Source organism: Bos javanicus, chromosome 22 (assembly GCF_032452875.1).
Source record: "Bos javanicus breed banteng chromosome 22, ARS-OSU_banteng_1.0, whole genome shotgun sequence".
Classification (NCBI taxonomy): domain Eukaryota; kingdom Metazoa; phylum Chordata; class Mammalia; order Artiodactyla; family Bovidae; genus Bos; species Bos javanicus.
In genome coordinates, this window is record NC_083889.1 from 59,021,372 (window position 1) to 59,043,231 (window position 21,860).

Sequence of the window (21,860 nt, forward strand, 5' to 3'; positions counted from 1 at the left end):
GGTGCACAGCGCGGGGTCCCGAGTGCCCGCCCTGAGTCTTTTTTTCTTGGAGTTAGATTGTGTTGTGTTTTCGTTGACAGGTAATTCACGTGGCAGAATTTGCCGTCTCCCGCACGCTCGCTGTGGTGGTTTTCAGGACAGTCACTGGGCTCAGCGCCCCACTCCGTGTCTGACTTCAGGACGTTGCCGTCACCCTAGAAAGCAGCGCCGTGCCTCCCCCTCCCCCGCCAGCCCCGGCCATCGCCGCTTAGTGTCTGCTTCTGTGGGCCTGCCTGGTGGGCTGTCTCCTTGCGATGTGATGCGCACAGGGCTTCTCTCACGCTCTGTAGCTGAGTCACAGAGGTGTCGGGTGAACGGGTCGCATCGTGCCCCCTGTCATCAGCTGAGGGTTGGTTGTTTCCAGGCCATTTGAGTCGCGCTGCCGTGAACGCTCGCGCGCATGTTCGTGTGGGAGCACTGCTTGCCGTCCCGCTGGGGGCATGGCTGGAGGAGCGCAGGGCCGCAGGCTGACGGCACGCCGAGTGCTCTGAGGGCCCACCAGGCTCCCCCACGGTGGCTGCCGTTTCACGTCCCCACCAGCAGCGCTTGGGCCTGAGGGGCCCAGGTTTCCACAGCTCGCCAGCTTGTGTGCTCGTCCTCTTTAAGTGCTCACTCTGGCCTGGGGTGCAGTGTCTTCACCCTGGGGGAAGCTGCCCCCACCGGGCCTGTGCAGAGGGGTCAGGACTCCCTGGCCTTACGGACGTTAAGAGACTCGCCTGAGGGCGCCAGCCAGGCCCCGGCCCCCGCCCCCGGGGAGTGGAGCAGAGCGCACGAAGGGTGGATGCAGGGGCGTCCTGTGCGGCTGTCACAAGGAGGGGGCCCAGGCTCCCTGCCGGCCGTCCCTGGAGACGCCGTCCACTGTTGACATTCCTGAGTTCACAGCGCTGAAATACTTGTGTGCGTCTAAGAGAGGATGGCGGCATCTCTCACTCACCAGCAGGCCCTCGCAGGCTTCACTTGCTAGGGAGTGTGGCTTCCCGAGGTTGCGAGCTGCAGTGTTGCCCCGCGTGCTGAGGTCAGTCGCCGTCTGGGCCCCGGGGTCGAGCGGTCCGTGGTTCCTCGCCCTCCCTGCTTGGCGCCGCCCTGTGTGGCCTGTGTCCCATCATCTCCTGAGTCTGATGCCGAGTCCCCAGGTCGGAGCCTGAGCATTTTAAGTTCTTGGGCTGTGTTGCCGCATTGCCTGCTGGACAGCTGAGCTGCACATGAGGTCTCTGTCCAGGCCTTCTCAGCGCAGCGTTTAAAGAATTTCTTTCCCACTGTGTTAGGTGAAAAGTGATGGTTTTAACATGCAAAAGGAAATAGATTTCTAAAGACCTGCTTTGTGATGAGTGGGGTTGTCCACCCGTCAGCCTCAACACTGAAAAGCACGAGATGCTGGGGGTGATTCCAGAGATGGAGGGTGGGATGACCGCAGGCCCAGGAAGCGGAGTCCGGCGTGCAGTCAAGGAGGGATCTGGAGGACAGCTGTAGGCAAGCCGGCCCGCGGGGGGAGGGTGGCAAGGGGGCAGGAGCCGGGTCGGGAGGGAGGGGTGCCGGGGCCCAGGAGCCCCTTCAGGTCGGGCGAGCCCTCCAGGCTTCCATCGCCCCCCAGGAGGTGAGCCTGGCGTCCAGCCCTCCCCTCCTGTTGTTGTAAGTGAAGTTCAGGGTAAACTGCGAAGAGGCCATGAGGGGGGCTTGTTCACGGCCGTGAGCTGGCCTCCGGGGGCCTGGTGGGAAGGTCCCAGGACCCCAGGTGGGCAGTCGCTTCCCCTCGTAGCCCCGCGTCCCGAGACACATGAGGGCTGACGTCAGGGCTCGGGGGCCCAGGGCCCGCGTGTCACTTTGCACTGGAGCTCGCCCGAGCTGCCCGCCCGCGGCCAGCTGCCGCACTCACCCGCCAGGACCCAGTCTGTCGCCCGGTGACTGGAGCACATGCTTCCAGTCTCCCCAGCCCCATAGGATCTGTGTTGAAAGAGTCTCCACTCAGCTTATTGAGCAACTCATCATACATTCAAACTCAGAGGCACGTTTGCTTAATCCAAGTCACCCCGGTGAGCAGTCTGCACGAAGCCGCGTCACGCGCTGCTGCCCCCACCTCCGGGCCTCCGCCCGGGGCTCCCGGCCTTGAGAGAGGCGGGCAGGCCCCAGGCCCTCTTGGGGCTTCGCACTGGCATCCACCGGATGTCTGGGCGCCCTCCTCCCCACCTCCTGACCCCCACACACTGGACTGCGCTCCCCTTCAGTCCCCGCCCAGCATGCGCCGCCTGCTGCCTGGGGACTGCAGTGTCTGTGCCCCGTGGGGTCTGCAGGGGGCGCCTCCCAGGACCCGGCATCTGGTGCTTGGGTAGCAGCGTGTCCACTCGCCCCCTCCCCCGCTGGAGGTCAGGGGTTGGGGTGAGAAGAGGACAGAGGTCACCGTGGGAACTGGAGGCAGGGAGCACGTCCGTGGTGGAAGGCTGGGCCCTATGCACGCCAGGCAGGGGCTGGCACTGCCAGGGGCTCACCGCTCAGAACCTCAGGCTCTTCACCCCTTCAAGGGGCCCTGACGCTGAGGCGCGCCAGGAAGGTGAGGCGCTGGAGGCGGACGCCCAGCTCGTCTCAGCCCTGGCTCCCTTGCCCCAAGGCACGGAGGGCGTCCCCTTCCCTTCTGGGCGGACTGCACGGATGCCTGTGAGCATCGCAGTGACGCCGGCCTGGTCTTGAGCGGTGGGGACTGTGCTCCCCGGCCCAGGGCGCTTAACTCCTCCGAGCACTCCTGTGGTCTTCAAGAAAGCCTCTGGCCCAAGTGGACGAGGCTCTCGCGTGCTGTGCCCCCAGGGCCCTCGGGTTCCCCAGCCGGGCCCCCGGGGAGACTCGCGCTGAGCCCCCTCTCCCTGCAGGTGGCCGTGAACATCCTCAACAGCGGGCGCTTCAGCATGGGCAGCATGGTGGCCGGGATGCTCAAGAAGCTGATCGGTGGGTGAGTGGGGGCACCTGGCCCAGCCCGGGCTCCCCGTGGCCCCGGGCGCAGGGCGGGCCGCTGCTGAGCCGCCCGACAGCCCGTCCCATTCAAGCCTGGGATCCGGGCTTGATCCAGAAGGAAGGGTGCATGGGGGCGGGTCTGTGGGGCCAAGGTTCAGGTCCCAGCTCACATGGGATGGGGTGGCACGTTCTGGGGGAGGTGAGGGCTGCTGAGCGAATGTGCAAATGCTAGCTGGACACCCGCAGGCCTGGCGATGGTGCCCCATGGGTGTCCGCACAGCGGGGGCGGGGGACGGTGAGGTCAGTTTGGGGACCCTGGTCTCCCAGTCTCTGGATGGTTCCTTTCTTCTAGTAGAGTCCCTGAAACCCAGATCTCCTTCCCTTTGCCAGTGAAGTTAAAACAGCCCTCTAGGGTCTGGGGGGCATGAAACGTCACTGCTGGCTTTGCTTTGCCAGAGGGATGTGGCTGAGGCTGAGGCATGGGCATGCCAGGGGCTGCTCGCTATAGGGTGCTCGGTGGGTGCCTTGGAGTTCAGGGAGGGGGTGGTTTACAGAAGAGGAGACCCAGGCTCCCAGGGGGCAGTGATTTGCGCGAGGCTTTGCCCCCATCAGCCTGCACGCTTGGGGCCCATCTCCCTGAGCTGAGCTGCCACCACGGCCCTGAGCCCATCTGGACTCTGCTGCCTTGTCTAGAAAGCTTCTCAGGGTGAGAGCTTCGCTCTCACGCTCAGAGGCCGTGGAGCCCCTGGGATCCGGGAGCGTGGGAGCCCGTCTGGGGAGCAGTGGGAGGAGAGGCTATGGGCACTCGGCACCTTCAGGGCTGGCCTGGGACCCTGAAGCGGCCACGGGCCACGGGCCACCCTCCCGGGTGTGAGCCCCTGTGCGCTGCCCCGGCCTGGCGCCCCTCCATCCCCCACCCCGGGCACCGCTCAGAGGGGACGGGCACCCCTCCCCGGAGACACCGGAAGGCAGGGCTGTGACATCCAGGGTGTTTGGTCTCAGGGGACCCGCCTCTCGTGGTTCCCGTCTGAGTGCGTGTGGGTGATGACTTAGGAAAGCATTTCAGGACAGCGGGAAATTGTTTTTGATAACTCCACTCTTGCTCAGAAATGACCGCCGAGTACGCCTGCACGAGGAAACAGTTCAACAGGAACCTCAGTGAGTTCGGCCTGATTCAGGTGCGGAGGGGCGAGGGCTGGGCGGGCAGTCCCCCGCGCAGGCACTGAGAGCCTGCCCTCCCGGCAGGGATTCGGGGCAAAGACGAGCTTGCCCCCGGCTTGGCGCTCCTGGCCCCAGGCTCACTCTGCGGCTTGGCGGGCCTGGGTGTCCGTGCAGCAGGTCTGTCTTGACTGTTCTGACACTCCAGGAGAAGTTTGCCCTGATGGCGCAGAAGGCCTACGTGATGGAAAGCATGGCCTACCTCACGGCGGCGATGCTGGACGCACCTGGCTTCCCCGACTGCTCCATCGAGGCCGCCATGGTGAAGGTAACCCGCACAGCACGCTGGCCATCCTCCCCGCAGTCAGTTGCTGCCTGGGCATTGACGAGGTACCCACGCCAGCCACCCCGGGACACCGCTGGGAGCAGAGTGGCAGAGGGACAGAGCCCTGCTGGTCTCCTGGTGGGCTTTGTGCCAGGCTGTCACCAGCTGACTGCTGATCACGGTGAAAGGAGAAAAGTATAACTCCACACCCACCAGAAAGAGCAGCAGGGCTGCCTTGGGAAGGCCTGCCTTGTTCTAGCTTACGGCCTTTCTATGTCTCAGTATCAAAATTGTCTTTCCTGAGTATTTGGCTAAGGCAGATACCAACGTTTCCTGTGTTTTTTGTCTTGGGCGGCAGGAGAAGTCAGTTTGGGGCCACCAGTGAGATGACCGGCAGGGCCCCTCCCCGGGCCGGGGTGGCCCCGTCCGGAAGCACAGCTCTGCGCCTAGGCCTCCCCGTGCGGCCCGCCAGCAGCCTGTGCTGACCTTGCCCCACATCCACGGCAGGTGTTCAGCTCCGAGGGCGCCTGGACATGCGTGAGCGAGGCACTGCAGATCCTTGGCGGCTCGGGCTACGTGAGGGGCTACCCGTACGAGCGCTTGCTGCGCGACAGCCGCATCCTGCTCATCTTCGAGGTGAGCATGCTCTGCCCACCAGCGCGAGCCCCTCCCACCTGCCTGCACGCCCCTCTGCAGGGGGTATGGGGGGTCTGCGCTTCCCCGGGTCCCCCCCGAGGGCGCGCCCAGAGAATCCGCTGCTGTGAGCTCACAGGCCGCCCAGGACTGCTCTCCCGAGGCCCCTCCCCTGCCAGGACGTGGCGGTCCTCCGTGGCTGGCGGGGTGGTCAGCAGGGGTGCAGGGCCCTCAGCGTGAAGCCCAGACTGCCCGGGACGGGCTCGGGACAGCCCAGCGCTGTGGCCTCAGTCCAGCCCCGCCCCTCTGACCCACGTGCCACCAAGCATGCCAGGCAAGCCGCCGCCCACACTGCCTTCCCGAGGACCCACGACTAAGGTGCTGGGGATTTAGGCGCCGTGGGCGTTGGCACCCGCTGCCGGGGAGCAGCCAGCTTCTTCCCAGAGGAGCTGGGCCTGGACCAGAGCGGCCTCCGAGCGCTTGCTGTGCCCTCGGTGAAGCGTCCCTTGCCACCCGGGGCAAGCTGCTTCTCCCTTAGAGACACAGAGTCAGGGGAAAGGTGTGACCCCTGCAGGGTGGTCGTGTGGGGGCAGGGCCCCCGGGGGGCTACAGTCACGGGATGGGGCAGGGCCCCCGGAGGCAGTAGCCTGCCTGTCACCCAGGCCCCTGTGATAGCCCTGCTTCCCGAGGGTTAGCAGGCAGCAGCACGGCCTAGCTCGCCACTGGGGGCGGCCTCTGACCTGGATAATGTCGGCCCCAGGGAACCAACGAGATCCTCCGCATGTACATCGCCCTGACGGGCCTGCAGCATGCTGGCCGCATTCTAACTGCAAGGGTCAAGTAAGTACCATGTCCACCGTCTCCCCCCGAGGTCCCCCTGCCCAGCAGATGCCTGTGCTGGAGCAGCCGGAGGAGGGGACTGCCCCTTCCCAGGACGGGGGTGCACCTTGGTGGGGCTCAGCTCACTCCTGGGCTGCGGGAGAGGCGGGGCGGGGGTTGGGGGACGGCTGCCCGGGAAGCTGCCAGGGTCCTGCCCTGAGGTCACCCTGCCATCCACCCCAATGGCTTTTACAACCAGACCAATGAGGTAACCCTCAGACAGTCACTCTGGCATCTCCTCTGGCTGCTCCCGACGAGCGGGCCAGGGGAGGGGCAGGGCCCAGACGTAATCTGGAGCCGCCATGGGTGTCCTGAAGCTGTGGGCTACAGGAGCTGGTCTTGGGGCCCCAGCTCATGGGGCCTGTGCTCTCTGCAGGGAGCTCAAACGGGGCAACGTGACCACCATCATGGAGACCGTTGGCCAGAGGCTTCGGGACTCCCTGGGCCGTACCGTGGACCTGGGACTGACTGGGAAGCTTGGAGTTGTGCACCCCAGCCTTGCGGTGAGTGGGCCCAGCAGGGAGCCAGCCCCCGTCGGTATGCCTGTCCCAGAAGGAGCGTGGCTGGGCACTGGGGAGATCAGTCGGTCCACGGGACCCCAGGTGGCCCTGTCTCCACCATCGCAGTGGCGGGAGGGCCTGGGCACACAGTGGGCAGTGCCGAGCTGAGCCCTCCGCTGGCCCGGCAGGATGGCGCCCACAAACTCGAGGAAAACGTGCACTACTTTGGCCGCTCTGTGGAGACCCTGCTGCTTCGCTTCGGCAAGGTACCTGGGGCAGGGGGGCCGGCAGGCTAGCATCTGAGCCAGCATCCAGCGAGTGTCCACCTTGGGCACCAGGCCTGGAAGGCAGGCCTGGTCACCTTGGAGGGCTGGGGTGCAGAGCAGGGCTGGCCGTGGCTGCCTGCCCTGTGGGCTATTCAGCTCGGCAGAGGCCGGGGTGGAGGAACCCTGCCAGGGGCACCTTCCAGTTGGTGAGAGGCCCCCTGAGGCCAGGAGGGGCAGCCCCGTGTGGCCCTGGGTCTTGAGAGCTGATCCGTGGCTGCTGTGGCTGAAGTGATGGAGCTCCGGCCTCTGGCCTCAGCCAGGCTGTGGGACGTGTCTCTGCCCACGTTTGGGGTGTAGAGTGAGGCGCAGAGGTGGGCCCCGGTGAGGACTGTGGGGCAGGGGTCCCAGGGGCCACATCTCCCCCACTGTGTTCCCAGACCATCGTGGAGGAGCAGCTGGTCTTGAAGCGAGTGGCCAACGTGCTCATCAACCTGTACGGGATGACGGCCGTGCTGTCTCGGGCCAGCCGCTCCATCCGCCTGGGGCTGCGGGCCCACGACCACGAGGTGAGCCCCCGCCTGGGCTCACGACAGCCTGCGGCCCCCTCACCATGCTTCACTGGGGCTCACAACAGTGCTGCGGCTCCCCTCACTGTGCTTTACTGGGGCCTGCGGGCTGGGGGGGTGTGGGCCCGTATCCTGGTGGAGTGAGCGTGCGGTGCCGTCCAGATGACCTGGGCTCACAACAGTGCTGCGGCTCCACCTCACTGTGCTTTACTGGGGCTCACAACAGCCTGCGGCTCCCCTCACCGTGCTTTACTGGGGCTCACAACAGTGCTGCAGCTCCCCCTCACTGTGCTTTACTGGGGCTCACAACAGTGCTGCGGCTCCACCTCACTGTGCTTTACTGGGGCCTGCGGGCTGGGGGGGTGTGGGCCCGTGTCCTGGTGGAGTGAGCGTGCGGTGCCGTCCAGATGACCTGGAGCCAGGGGAGGTTGGCGAGGTTGGCGGCGTTGCCGAGCTGTGGCCATGGCAGGGGCTGGTGCTCTCAGCTCCAGCGGGCGGTCTGTGCTGCTCAGGACACAAGGCTGCTGCCTTCCGCCTTCCTGCTGGAGAGAAGAGGGGGTGACGGCCGGGGTCCCGGGCCAGGCTTCCTCTCCCTCTGTGTCCCCGCGCATCTGGACGCGCTCTGGCCCACGGCTTCGGGGTCGGGACGCCCTCATGCCAAGGAGGTGTTGAATCACCCCCCCGGACACAGGGCTCGTTAGAACCTAAAGCCACGGCTTCCAAGCCCAGCCGCCTGACCCGTCAAGGTGCCAGCCTGGGCCGACAGACGGAGGTCTTGGGAGTGCAGAGGTCGGGCTCCAGGGTGGGGCTGTGCTAAGCGCAGACTGCAGGGCCCCCGGCAGTCATCCTCGGGGATGTTGGTTCTGGCAGGTTCTGTTGGCCAACATCTTCTGCTCAGAGGCTTATCACCAGAATCTCTTCACCCTGTCTCAGCTGGACAAGCGTGAGTGGGTGCTGGGCTTGAGGGGCGGGGGGACCAGGCGCCTGCTGAGCAGCAGAAGGGATGGCACGTGCTCCAGGTGCCGTGGGCACGGACGCCGAGGTCGCGTGTGCCCCGGGGAGATGCCTGCGCCACCAGGGCCCCTCCCCACGCTCCCTGAGCCCAGAGGCCCCTCCCCGCGGGGCGCTGCTGCCTCCAGGGCCCCTCCACAGGGTGAGCTGTCCTTGGAGAGAGCGCTCCAGCAGCGTCCCTGCTGTCACGGCCCTCTCCTGTTTCCCGCGTAGATTCTCCAGAAAACCTGGATGACATGGTCAAGAAGGTGTCCCAGCAGATCCTGGAGAAGCGGGCCTACATCTGCACCCACCCCCTAGACCGGACGTCCTGAAGAGGGCCCGCGTCCCCACGGCCGCCGCCCTGGATACGCCACAGCAGCCCGAAGGCGGAGAACGTGGTTTATTACAAATCGACTGTTTCTCCTCTTCACCCGACCTGTGGGCACTGCTGCTGGATGTGTTCTTGGCCTGTGAGTGGACGCGGGGTAAGCACGGAGCTGCAGAGACTCGCCGGCTCGGGGGGCACCCGGAGGAGGCTGGCGGGCACAGGTCCTGGCCTGGGGGCTGCGTCTGTGAGGCCGCACGTTCTCCAAGAAACAGCTCAGAACTGCATACGTGTCACTGGTTTTAATTTGGAGCAAAAGGCGCTTAACACGCACCAGGAAGCATTTAGCACGGCGTGTCTGCCCTTCGAGTGTGGGCAGTCTAGACACGCATCTCTTCTGAGCCAGCTGCGAGTGGACAGAGCTTGATCCTCAGGCCCACCATCTGGGGCTGGCTTCCAAGGCCCTTGGTCCTTGGCATGAGGGCTTTGCGCCTCGGCGCTGGGCCTGCTCCAGTGACGCTGCTGGGGCAGCAGGGCTGTCCTGGGGCTCCTCGGCCTCTCCTCGAGCACAGCTGTGTCTCCCCCTACATGAGCGGCGTCTCCCCCGGCTCGAGCAGGGCTGTGTCCGGGCCCCCGTCTGCTCCTCGCTGACATCCTGTTCTGCATGCTCACCTGGCAGGCTTCAGGCACTGGTCTGGTTCCTGGGTGGTTTGTCCAGAAAGCTCACCCTCTACATTGTCTTGAGGCGTCCAGGCTCTCCTGCTCCCCTGAGGGGGAGTCACTGCCCACGGGGGCGACGGGAGCCACACAGGAGCGGCGCTGGCTCGGGTGGGGCTGAGCGAGAGCCCAGAACCACGACAGCCTCTCCCCCAAAGGTCCGACCTGGGGTTTCGTGAGGAAGTTGTTTCCAAAGCTGTGAGTGATTTGCAGGCGAGGAGGCGCTCTGCTCAGGATGGAGAGCTTGTGTCTCCCGCGCGGCGCCGTCAGGAGGGGCCGGCCGCACGGGAGCCCCCCAGGCCCGCTCCATCCCTGCAGTGTCCGTGTCCACATCCCCTGCGGGGCTGTTCTCACCGCGTGGAGGTGGGGGAGCACGCGCCTGCCCATGCACTTGGGGACCGTCCCAGAGGGGACGGAGAGCCGAGCCGGGCCTTCCCAGGCTGGGCCACCCGTGTGACCCTGGGCCAGAGACCCCCGACAGGGAGCGGGGTGTACCGCCCAGAGCCCGGCCTGCAGTCTGCCAGCCCTGCCGGGGCCGAGGCCCCGCTCTCACCTGCCCTGGGCTTGGGCGCGGGCGGAAGCTCCAGGAACTCCGGCGGCCGTGTGTACAGGTTGAAGTCCTGGTGGCGCCGGTCCCAGCCCCACCTCTCCCGCCGCAGCACTGGCTCCAGCAAGTTGGTGAACAGGGCCTTCTCCCTCCACTCCTGTGTCGGGCAGCAGCAGGTCAGAGGAGGCCCCATGCACCCCTGCCCAAGTCCCGCTCTTGCCACCAACCTCCGTGGCAGCGCTGATGGGCGGCAGCCGCAGGGGCCAGGTTGTGCCCATGCTGTGGAGACCCGCCGTCTGGAAGCCATTGGGCGTGCGCCAGGCCTGGCGGGACTCCCTGCGGGCCCTCCTCTCCTCCTCCTCTGGGTCCAGAGGCCCCACCGTGGCTGACAGGTACTTCTGCGAGTATGTGAACCTCCTGCCCGGCTCCTGTGAACAAGCGCAGATGGGTGGGTATTGTGCCCAGGAGTGGGCCAGGCGCTAGGGCCCTGTTCCCTGGGTCAGAGGCTGCTCCTGAAGCAGCCAGTGCTAGAGGGAAGCCTTGGCCCAGGCGTAACGGTTCTGCGAGAGCCAGGGGCCCGCGGCTGTTCACAGCCACACGCCGCTGGGACGGCACGGGGCCCCAGCTCCCGCTGTAGGAGGAGGGTTCACGTTTAGTGGGAACATGGCCGCTCCCCCTGCGCCAAGATCCCCGCTGACAGTCGGCCACGGGGTCAGAGGAAGGAGCCCACAGGCTCTCCCACCGCCCCGCCCTGCCCACAGTGGGCACGCTGGGCTGCTCCGGGCCCTGCGCCGTCACTCACCTTGGCCATCTCCCGATACAGCTCCTTCTTGGCCAGCTCCACAGAGTTCAGGGTCTGGATACTGTAGTTATGCACGGTGTGCGTGTCTGGGGCTGAGACCCGTATCACCCTCGCTGCAGAGCTGGGAGGCTTCCTGCCGACCTGGGAGGCCGCCAAGATGTTCCTCTGGAGAAGGAGACGCCGGTCATCCCCCACACAGGGCGCCTCTGCAGCCAGCAGGTGTCGGTGAGGGGGCCTCTGGGAGGCGGCCACAGCCCCAGGTTCCCACCAGCAGTCTGGAGCCCACCCAAAGCAAGAGACACCGTCCCACCACCCACAGTGGAAATGAGCGGACTGCAGCGGGAGCCACGGGCTGGGCTCGCAGTCTAGTCTCGAGAGGCCTCAGCACATCTGTGAGCCACACAAGCGGGTGGGGGCCGGCGAGCGCCTCAGGGGGGGCGTCACGTCCAGCGTCCAGCTGTGCTCACAGTGGGGGGCCCGGGTGCACTGACCTGTCTGCACCGGGGAAAGGGCAAGCCCCCTGCTCGGCCTCACCCCAGGGCCGGCGGGTGGGTGACGACCAGACACCAGGGGTCCTGCCTATGCTCCTGACCCACGCTGGGAAGCGGACAGTCGCCTGTGGGGTGCAGACAGCGGCTGTGACTTCGTCTGGGGGCCTGGGGCTCTCTGCTGGCCTGGGGCTGATGGGAGCGGCGGAGTCCCGACTGCCAGCCAGAGTGAGCAGTGCATGTCATGCGAAAGGCCACACGTGGAGCCAGATGGCTCGAAGGGACAAGACAAGAAGGTAACGTCAGGATCACCGTCATTTAGCAACACCAGGTAAAGATGTGAGCGCTGTGAGGCAGAAGTTGAGACCAAAGCAAGAGCACTGGCTATGAAAGCCTCAGGGTCAAGAGGAGACAAGTGAATGAGACATACTGCCGCAGCGACACAGTTGCAGAATGAACTGGGGAGCTGGGAGATCAACCGGACAAGCTCCCTGAAAGGCAACCTCGGATAAGAGGGTGACAGTAAGGACCCAGAGCGCGGAAGGTGGAAACACGAGCAGTGGCACCGAGACAGGAGGGGCCGGGAGAGGAAAGGCCGCAGAAACGGCGTCGGAGTCCACACGGAGGGTGCGGGTCTGGACACAGGATTAAAGGCCCGAGGGGAGGAAGGGCAGGAGGGGCCGCGCGAGCGTGAGTCAGCGCCCCGGGGCGACGCGTGCCATCACACACAGGCTCCTGCACGACCGGGATGAGAGACGGTCTCCGGCTTCCAGCCTGCTGCTGTTTGACAATCCAGTCTCAAGATGAGCGTGTGTAAATGAAGGCTGCGAGGGGGCGGGGGTGTGAAATAAGTGACGGCCACGGAGGAGTATCCAGGGCTTTTCCAAAAGAGGGTTCATGATGGCTGCCTCAGGGCATCAGGGCGCGCCCAGGAGCTGCAGCGGATTCCAGAAACACAGGTGAGGCCACGGGCACCACAGAACCAAGCTGCCAGAAGCCAGGCCACCGCAGGAAATGCCCACAGTGTGGGGCGATCCTGACCTCAGCCCATCCTCTGGTGAACAGAGGACCTAAGGGGACCTTCCAGCCCTGAACTCGGCGATGTGCTGACCGCACAGACATGGCCAGTGGGTTCATCTCACACGAAGGGAAGGAAGTGAGGAAGACTGGTGTCCGACCCTCTCCAGGAAAGGCTAGGTTTGACTCCAAGGCAGGGGGCCTCAGTGTACGGAGTGTAAGGGCGGGGATAGGATGACACGGGGAGCCTGAGCCCTGAGCCCAGCTGCTCTGGCCCCGGTGTGGGGCTGGGGGCTGTGCAAGGCCGTCTCTCCGGAGCCCTCGGCTTCTCAGTCCCTGATACCTTTACTGCCCCAGGAGGAGGGGGGTGAAGTGCTGATCTGACCCTTGGCGGCTCTGCATCCCCTCTGCCCCACCCCCCCACCCAAGGGTTCGCGCGAGCCCCAGACCCCACAGGACTCTGAAAGGGATGAAATAAAAAAGTGAAAAAGTACATGTTGTCAGTGCCTTCCTTCCTTCCTTCGTCTAACCTAGACACAGAAATCTGTAACCATTACTGCACAAAAATGACCTCCTTCCTCCTACCTGATGGCTCGGCACGCTGCCCTGTCCCAAACCCATCCATAAAATAAACAGACTAGACAGCCTGCGTGCAGGTGCCCTCCCTGATCCAGCCACTGCACGCTGACCACAGGCACAACACTGCCGGTCACGCTGGCTCCAGGGGCACCGACATCACATTCGACGAGGGGGAGGGAAACCATGCCTCCTTTTGTCCCTCCGGCCTCCCCGACTCGGCCGCGAAGCCCATCCTCGGGTGGGGGTCCGCACCGCCCGACGGCCCGGGAGGGAGCCTCTGCCTGGCACCAGAGTCCCCGAGCGGCGTGTCAAGGCCTCGAGGACTCACGTGGCCTTCCGCGTCCGGGGGCTGGGGTTCCCCACTGCAGCTTCCCTCCTCAGCTGGGCTACTGCGGCCCCGCCTGGGGTGAGTCTGGAGTGCAGGGCTTGACAGGGAAGAAGCGGGGAGATGCACGCCCGGGGGTGTTGGCTCGGGCACACCCCTGTGGAAGGCACAGCTCTGGAAGCCCACCTGCCCTGAGGCATCGCTTTGCCCAGGGCACCCGAGGCGGGCAAGGGAAGGTGCTGCCATCCTGTGGACACTTCCTGGAGCTGCAGCTGGACAACCAGCGCTTCCTGGCACCCCGCATTCACAAGGCCGGTGGGGGGCAGGGAGCGGGGCCTGGCAGCCATCTGAACACAGCCCGCTTTCAGGAAGCCGCGGGCCACAGGGCCGGTTCCCTCACACCACTCTTGGAGGGAAGGAAAACGGGAAAAAAAGAAAAAAGTCTGCATACCTCCAGCACAGGAAAAGCAGCTGAGCATCCTTCATGCCGGCAGGCATGCCACTCAAAACAATGATGAGAAGCCAAATGCCAGCAGTCCCCATGGCCCAGCCTCACAGGTCCGCAAGAGCAATACACGCGGACGGGGCTGCAGGCACGGCCCCCACCCCCGAGGCCATCACGGGAATGCACACTGGCCAGGGACAGGCTCCCCAGACCCCTGCAAGGAAGAAAGGGGGGAAAAAAAACCAACCTATTGGGACGGGCTATACCTGGGATCTGACATGCCCACACCTGGCCTGGATCCCGAGAAAACTGTCCAGTTTGAACTCGACAGAGGCACCCCAGCATTCACCACGGCGCTGCTTACAACAGCCAAGACACAGGTACAAGTCTCCGCCGACCGATGAACGCATAAACCACACGTGGTCCCTCCAGAGGATGGACCGATTGATTACTCAGCCATAAAAACCCGCCTCTGAAAGTATTTGATTATGCCACTGGTAGCCATAGGGCTGGACCTTGAAGGATCATATGGTATGTCAAGTCAGCCAGGCGTAGCATATGATTTCCATTCTAGCAAAATGGAAAGAGAGATCAAAATGACTCATTCAGTAAGCAGAAACTCCCAGCTTTCTAACACAGAGTTTCAAAAGGGCACCTTGAGTGGCCAATGTGAATTCGGAGCTGAAGATTAACATATACAGAGAAATCTGCATTTCTAATAGATAATCCAGGATCAAGGAGCTGAAGTTCAGCACAGGGAACTATTCTTGTCCCGAAATAACCCCTATAGCTAAAGAGTCCCAGGAGAATAGCTGTACTGTACGTATACATCCTAACTAAAGCAGGTGGTTTCACACTGACAACAAGCATTATTTTTCAAATGGATCGGACTACCACATAGCAACAGCGTGAACTTAAAGGAAAGAAGGAAGAGTCGTGCTTAGTTTACTCCCTCTGACCTCTCTGGCCCCGGCTGGCAGTCCGTCCCTGGAACCTGTCCAGCCCGGACTCCCTTGGCAGGACTGGGGCGCTGCAGCGCTAACGGCGTCCGACCGCAGCAGACATGAGAAGGCTCCTGTGACAGCGGGAGATTCCTAACCTGATGCGGTGGCTCTGCACGCCCAGAAAACTGCTGAGAAACCTAGGATTTGATCTAAGTGCACTGACAATGAGTGGATTTTGTGGATTTTAATATTAGTTACCTCTTAGTATAAATAGGAAAAATTAATGGTTGGGCTTCAATTCGTGATCTTAATATGAATAGATATCTAAAAGTATTTTAAAGTAGCAATTCCTAAGACATTAAAAAACAAATAGGGAAAATGTTTTAAAACATAAAAAGTAAAAAATTGAACTAGCGAATTAGGTAAACAGTAAAAGTAGGTTGGTAAATAACCCAAGAAGTGTTTCTTTTGGGAAAAGCTAAGAGGTGAACATGAGTCTGAGTGAACTCCGGGAGTTGGTGATGGACAGGGAGGCCCGGCGTGCTGCGATTCATGGGGTCTCGAAGAGTCGGACACGACTGAGCAACTGAACTGAACTGAAGAAGGTGAACACCAGTGTAAAGAAACAACCTCCTTGTTGCTTTTCATAAAGAGCTCATGGATATAAAAGCTACAAACTTCTGAAAGATGTTTTTCACCAGAGGAGGGGCAGGGCCAGGGCAGTGGCTCTGCCCACACAGACCAGAGGCCCACGCGGAGCTGAAGGCATCACAGACGGTAGTGGGCTTTAAGCCCCTTTGGTTGGTACCGCTTACCAAGGGAGGCCTTGACCATCAGACCACACGCACCTGTCTCTCCATCTCCTCACCAGCGTCCCGATCTCCCGTTCTCTTCCTGTCTACTCGCGTTTTCTAACACAGATTACTTTATCTCCTGTGTTGCTTAGACATGACCTTGGCAGCTTAAGCGAGGTATTACACACACACACACACACACACACACACACAGTTCTTTCTCTATGGTGAACTCAGGAGCCAAAGGAAAAGAAACAGCTTAGAGTGTTTCTTTCCCCCTTTGAGGAAGGATGAGCTCTGCCAGGGCCAGAAGGAAGGAGGAAATGTGCAACCTGGCATGGCTGTGCCCTTCACCGAGCACTGCCTGGCCTGGGGTCGCTGGGCAGGAGAATCCACACAGGCCAGAGGCTGGCTGTCCCTCGCAGCCTGCCACGCGGCCCCGGCCCAGGAAGGCTCGCAGCCAGCGGGGGAGCGCCCACCTGAACCAGGCTCGCCTTCTGGTCCCTGCTCTTCAGGATCACATTGCTCCGCCACCGCAGGTACTTCTCCTGGTGGGAGTGGATCTCTGACGCCAGGGTGGACTTCCGGCTCCGCAAGTCCTCGAGACTTGGGGCAGGGGCCACGGCTAGCAGCTTCTGCTCTGTGAGGTCTCCCTGGGACATGGGCATCCCAAACTCCTGGCTCAGCTCCTTGATCATGGCCGAGGAGGGCAGCAGGTCTCCCATGATCACCTCCCTGAGCCTGGAGCTGTAACGGCAGATGCAGTAGATCCTGGAAAGCAGAAGTGCCCCTGCTCAGCCTCACTCACCTGGCACTGCAGATCTGAGCACCCCCATCTTAGCAGAGGAGGCCGGAGAGCTGACCCCAGGTCACACAGCGCACGCACGAGGTGTCAGATTCTGTCCACTGTGCCCTCCTTCCCAGGCCTCCCAGCTACCCGTCCACGTGCCGCTCCACTTCTCTCTTCGGTTCTGCTGCTGCTGCTAAGTCGCTTCAGCCGTGTCCGACTCTGTGTGACCCCATAGATGGGAGCCCACCAGGCTCCCCATCCCTGGGATTCTCCAGGCAAGCACACTGGAGTGGGTTGCCATTTCCTTCTCCAATGCATAAAAGTGAAAGTGAAGTGGCTCAGTCGTGTCCAACTCTTAGCGACTCCATGGACTGCAGCCTACGAGGCTCCTCCGTCCATGGGATTTTCCAGGCAAGAGTGCTGGAGTGGGGTGCCATTGCTCTTCGGTTTAGGTGGCCTTATTGCCTACTTTGCATCAACCCCCGCCCCACTGTGCGTGGAAGGTCCTCAGTAGGCTGGCCAAAGGGGTGTGGGGCTCAGGGCTCCTTCTTGCCAGGGGAAGGGCACTAGGTACAGAGCCCGTGTCAGCGCAGCTAGAAGGACGGCGCCCCAACAGGGGCACGGGGCCGCCCCCGTGTTGCCCGGCCCTCTCCCTCCTTTAGGGCCGGCTGACTCCCGAGCCCGGGGACGCTGGGGAAGCCCGGCCGCGCAGCCGCCCGCACCTGCTCAGCGCCTGGAACACCTGCGGCGGGACCGCTCTGCGCACGTAGAGCGCCGCTTGCTGCACCAGCTGCGCCAGCGGCCGGAACAGCCGCACGCGGTACAGGACCGTCTCCAGGTCGGCGTAGAGGCGCCGGCGGAAGCGCAGCTGCGAGTTGTAGAGCGCCTTGAAGGGACCCTGTTCCGCCCGCGGGACCCTGCAAGGCGAGAGCGCGCCAGCCGGCTCCTGCCTCTGCCAGGGATGCTGGCGCGGAAAACGCGGCGAACCCGACGGCTGGGTCCCAGCGCCCACCCCCGGCCCCTAGCCCTGCGTCCTCCCCGCCCCTCGCGCCCCCTGTCCCCGCCGTGTTGCTGCGTTCAAGGTCCTCCACCTCCTCGAACCCGGGGAGACTAGAGGCAGCCTGCGCCGCCGCCGCAAGGGTCTGTGTGCCGGGCTGTGGGGGGTGGTGCCCCTTTGCTGGTTGCCCATTCTTCCACTGGGACGTCTTATTGTTTGCTTATTCATTCACAGGCATTTCTACACACTCAAGAGCACCAGCTCCATACATTGCAAATACTTTTTCTCACTTTGTGGCTTCTTTTTATAGTGTCTTTGGATGAAGAGAAGTTACTCATTTTAATATAGCCAAAGATGTCATTGTTATCCTTTATTCTAATACCTCTGTCTTATTTAAGAAGTCTTTATTCAGAGATCATGAATACGTCTTCCTATCTTATCTGAAAGCTTTACAATTTAGCTTCTTAAAAATAGATTTTTCTTCTACAACAAAGGCAAGAATATATAATGAGGAAAAGACTATCTTCAATAAGTGGTGCTGGGAAAACTGTGCAGCTACATGTTAAAAAATAAAATGAGAACATTTTCTCACACCATATACAAAATAAACCCAAAATTGATCACAGATCTAAATACCAGACCTGAAACCATAAAACTATTAGGAGAACAGTAACCTCTTTGACACTGGTCCTAGAAATATTTTTTTTGGTCTATCTTCCCTGGTGGCTCAGAGAGTAAAGAATCTGCCTACAATGCAGGAGACCCGGGTTTCATCCCTGGGTCAGGAAGATTCCCCTGGAGAAGGGAATAGCAACCCACTCCAGTTTTCGTGCCTGGAGAATCCCATGGACAGAGGCGCCTGGTGGGGTACAGTCCATAGGGTCACAAAGAGTTGGACACGACTGAGGGATTAAACACAGACACACACTCAGGCAAGGGAAACAGAAGCAAAAGTAAAGCAAATGGGACCTAATCAAACTTCCAAGCTTTTGCACAGGAAGGGAAACCAGCAACGAAACATAAAGGCAACCTACTGATGGGGGAGAACACTTGCAAAGTATGTGTCTGATGAGGGGTTAATACCCAGTGTTATATCCGATATTAACATCCAATATATGAAGAACCACGCCACTGCATGTCAGAAAACCAGACAACCCAATTAAAACCTGGACACAGCACACGAAGAGGCATTTTTCCAAAGAAGATACACACGTGGCCACCAGGCACAGGAAAATACGTTCAATATTACTAGTTATTAGGAAGATGTAACTCAAAACCACAAGGTAGCCCCTCACGCCCATCAGAATGGCTATCATCACAAAGATGAAAAACAAAGCGTCGGCGAGGATGCGGAAAAGGGGAGCCTGGGTGTGCTGACCACTGAGGAAGACAGCATGGAGGCTCCAACTCCGAGATGATCCAGCAATTCCACTCCTGGATATTTAGCCAAAGAAAATGAAAACGATACTTTCAAAATATATATGCACCCCAATTCACAGCAGCCCAGGTGTGGCTGTTGTAAGTGCCCGTCAACAGATGAAAGGATAAAGGTGTGACCTATAGATACGCCAGAGTATTACGAAGCCACGAAAGAGGACAAGATTCGGCCATGAGCTCCCAGACGGATGGGCCCATCTTGTGCTTTGTGATGTGAGTCAGACAAAGACGCACACGCCATGCTTTCACGTACGTGAAATTTGAATCTGAAAACCGAAATGAACCACCAAAAGATTGTTGTGGTGAAATCTGAGTAAGAAGAGACTACTGCAGTCTAGTTCAATCGTAAAGGGTCCATCACTCCCCTGGTGGCTCAGTGGTAAAGAACCCACCTGCCAATGCAGGAGATTTGAGAGATGTGGGTTTGATCCCTGAGTGGGGAAGATCCCCCGGAGAAGGGAATGGCAACCCACTCCAGTATTCTTGCCTGCAGAATGCCACAGAGGAGCCTAGTGGGCTACAGTCCATGGGGTCACAAAGACTCAGATGCGACTGGGCCTCACACACACACACACACACACACACGACCCTGAATCCACGGACGCCTTCCACCAGCGGCAACACTGAACCTGAGCTTGACATCGAACGCGCCCTCCACCAGCCTGACAGGCGGCCCACGTACCGGCTCTGGTGACGGGCCCACAGCCGCTGGAGGCCGTGGTCGGCCAGGCCCTCCAGGATGAGGAAGTGGACCTTCCCGTCCAGCAGGTGGACGCCGGTGAGCACGTCCAGGTCGGGCTGCTCCTGGGTCTTCACCCGGATCTTGAAGGCGGACAGGATCTGTTGAATGTCCTCCAGCGGGTAGGAGTCCAGGGCCAGGGCCCTGGCGTTGATCATGGTGACGTCCTGCAGGAGGCTGTGCAGCAGGGAGAGCCGCCTGGACTCGAACACGAAGACCACGCGGCCGAACCGGGAAAGCGCGGGGTCGGCGCCGCCCAGCCCACCGCGCAGAGGCACCGCCACATCCACACGCAGCTTCAGCAGGCAGCTGGCCTCCAGGTAGTCCCCCGGCGGCATCAGCCCATGCGGCACGCCGTCCCTGGGGCCCCGGGGCCCTGCCGCGCGCCTGCTCCTGCGGCCGTGGCCCAGGGGGGCGGCCCAGGGCTCGCAGCTGTGCACAGGGGCGGCCAGGTTCAGGTACTTGTGGCCGAGGAGGAGGTCGGCAAAGCTGACCTGGGCCACGCCATGCGGGTCCCACATCTTCTCCTGGGTCTCAAAGGGGTTGCTCTCCGTGTCTCTGGGGGAGATGAGGGCCTGGAGGTTGAGGTGCGCGTCCAGGGGGTCCTCCCCAAACAGGGTGGGCTTGCGGGAACTGCCCTCGGACTTGCGGTCCCGGTCGTGCACTTCTACCACCATGGGGGGCCCCTCCAGGTACTCCCTCAGGTCGCTGGGGTGCATGGCCCCTAGGAAGATGACGTTGACGTCCTGGAAGTACACGTGGGTCCCGTGCGGCTGGCCCTCCGTGCGGTGCACCGGGGCCGTGTGGAACTGGTACCTGCAGTACACGGGGCTGCACAGCCGCTGCGGCGGCAGCGCCGGGGGTCACCCCCTGTCCCCATCCCCCTGCCCTCCAGGCAGCCCCCGCCCAGCGGCTCAGATCAGCACCGGGCTCATCGCCCCCCGCCCCCCACAACCGACAGCCCCTGTGGTCTTCGGTTCATCATCCACAAGCCCCAAGGACGGAGCCCGCTCTTCAGGCCACTGCGAGGACCCAGGGCCATGTGCAGGGCCCCAACCTGGCGGCTGGGAGGGCTCAGCAAGCCCCGAGGTCCCCCCACCATCCCCGGGATGGCCAGTGCCACGCGGACAGGCCCCGTGCCTCCTCACGTGCAGGGGCCAGGCACGGAGAAGGCGGACAGCAGAGGCCTTCAGGACAGGGAACCCGTGTGTCCCAGACAGGCAGGTCGGGGGGCTGGCACGGGTCACCCTGAGCATACAGAGCGCCCACACAGAACTGGGGGCTGGGTGTAAGAGGCCTGGCAGGTGCAGGCCTGTGTCCACACGGAGACAGGGAAGCTTGCGTGCGCTAAGACTCCAGCATCAGAAGCTGCCCGTTTGCACAGCGTGTGGTCCGAACACACACCGCTGCTACCAGGGCACTGTTTATTTTCCTGAAATAAAGCCGATGCTGAAAGTATTTGACAATAATCCTGGGTGGGTTGGTATGGCTTCGCTGGTACCCAGAAGAAATAATGAAGACTTTCTGGAGAAATCCACTTCCAACTTCCAACCCTGGCCTCAGAGAATTCGCACTGAGAGACCTCAGGCTGGGGGACTCCTGGCCCCAGGAACCTGACATCCTCCGGGCCTGGCTGAGTGACCCTAAGTGCTGAGACAGGGCCGACGAGGGTACTTGTCACCGGGGCCCCGGGGACGGGGGACGGCAGGTGAGGGGCGGAAGGCCGGGAAGGGCTGCTCCGACCCCAGCCAGCCCAGTTCGCGCTCACCTCTAGTTCCCTGATGGGCACGGGCTGCGACGGGAGGGAAGAAACGCACTTGATCTTTATGGTCATGGGGTTCAGATCCTGCTTCTGCTCTTCTGTCATGAGGGGAACCTCAGTTTTCAGCGTCAAGAAACAATCTAAGATGTTGGCCGACCTCCCGCTGCTGTGGCTCACGACAGACTGCCATCCTGAGGACAGACAGACAGGGCAAGCCAATTCCCAAAGACAGCCCTGAGACCAGGCCAGAGGGGCCGGGGAACCGGAGCTCCGAAGACAAAGTCAGACCTCGAGGAGGAAAACCCGAGATACCGGTCACAACTGGGGAACGCCCACAGGCACCATGTCTGCACCCCTTTCTCCACTGAGGCCTCACAGGTTCCCGAAGAGGATTTAAGTGTGTGCCTTGTTAAAAACGCTCTCGTTTCTTTATTTTTGGCTGGGCTGGGTGCTGGGTCTTCACGGCCGTGTGGGTTTTTTCCTGCTTGCAGCTGAGCGGGGGCTACTCCCTGGTCGCGGTGCCCCGGCTTCTCTCGTCACAGAGCAGGGGCTCTGGGTGCACGGCCGTCAGTAGTTGCGGCGTGTGGGCTCAGTCGTTGCGGTTTTGCAGCAGTGTGACTGCAGAAAGGACGCAGGACCTGGCCTGCTGCAGGGCACACTGGCTGGAGGACACTTTTCTCCTAAAAGGGGCCCATACATCTCAGCGGGAGGAGGCATACTGGGGAAGGCAAAAAAAAAAAAAAGCTAAGCCCCAGCTCTGCAAGCAGAGGGGCCTGCTTAGTTTCAAACCCTAGATCTGTTAGTCGCCGTGTGACCTACAAGCAGTCACACGCTCTTTGAGGCTCCATATCCT

At 61.9% G+C, this 21,860-nt stretch overlaps 2 protein-coding genes across 10 annotated transcripts in view; one reads left to right on the plus strand and one right to left on the minus strand.

Moving 5' to 3' along the window:
* ACAD9 (acyl-CoA dehydrogenase family member 9) overlaps positions 1–8,909 on the plus strand; it is a 47,158-nt gene extending 38,249 nt beyond the window's left edge. For 5 of the 6 annotated variants that reach the window (XM_061397260.1, XM_061397266.1, XM_061397263.1 and 2 more), the window contains 10 exons: positions 2,898–2,973; positions 4,087–4,157; positions 4,346–4,465; positions 4,970–5,098; positions 5,856–5,935; positions 6,351–6,477; positions 6,663–6,740; positions 7,178–7,306; positions 8,177–8,249; positions 8,531–8,909. In XM_061397260.1, the coding sequence (XP_061253244.1) occupies positions 2,898–2,973; positions 4,087–4,157; positions 4,346–4,465; positions 4,970–5,098; positions 5,856–5,935; positions 6,351–6,477; positions 6,663–6,740; positions 7,178–7,306; positions 8,177–8,249; positions 8,531–8,631 (984 nt within the window). In that variant the 3' untranslated portion in view covers positions 8,632–8,909. The remainder of the gene's footprint in view (positions 1–2,897; positions 2,974–4,086; positions 4,158–4,345; positions 4,466–4,969; positions 5,099–5,855; positions 5,936–6,350; positions 6,478–6,662; positions 6,741–7,177; positions 7,307–8,176; positions 8,250–8,530) is intronic. The other variant, XM_061397261.1, reaches the window with a different exon arrangement.
* The window catches only part of CFAP92 (cilia and flagella associated protein 92 (putative)), a 39,368-nt gene continuing 24,777 nt past the window's right edge, over positions 7,270–21,860 (minus strand). For 2 of the 4 annotated variants that reach the window (XM_061397256.1, XM_061397257.1), the window contains exons 10-18: positions 21,014–21,198; positions 19,189–20,087; positions 16,795–16,989; positions 15,762–16,053; positions 10,691–10,855; positions 10,116–10,316; positions 9,895–10,045; positions 7,633–7,848; positions 7,270–7,344 (exon numbers count right to left, since the gene is read on the minus strand). In XM_061397256.1, the coding sequence (XP_061253240.1) occupies positions 7,634–7,848; positions 9,895–10,045; positions 10,116–10,316; positions 10,691–10,855; positions 15,762–16,053; positions 16,795–16,989; positions 19,189–20,087; positions 21,014–21,198 (2,303 nt within the window). In that variant the 3' untranslated portion in view covers positions 7,270–7,344; position 7,633. The remainder of the gene's footprint in view (positions 7,345–7,632; positions 7,849–9,894; positions 10,046–10,115; positions 10,317–10,690; positions 10,856–15,761; positions 16,054–16,794; positions 16,990–19,188; positions 20,088–21,013; positions 21,199–21,860) is intronic. The other 2 variants (XM_061397259.1, XM_061397258.1) reach the window with 2 other exon arrangements.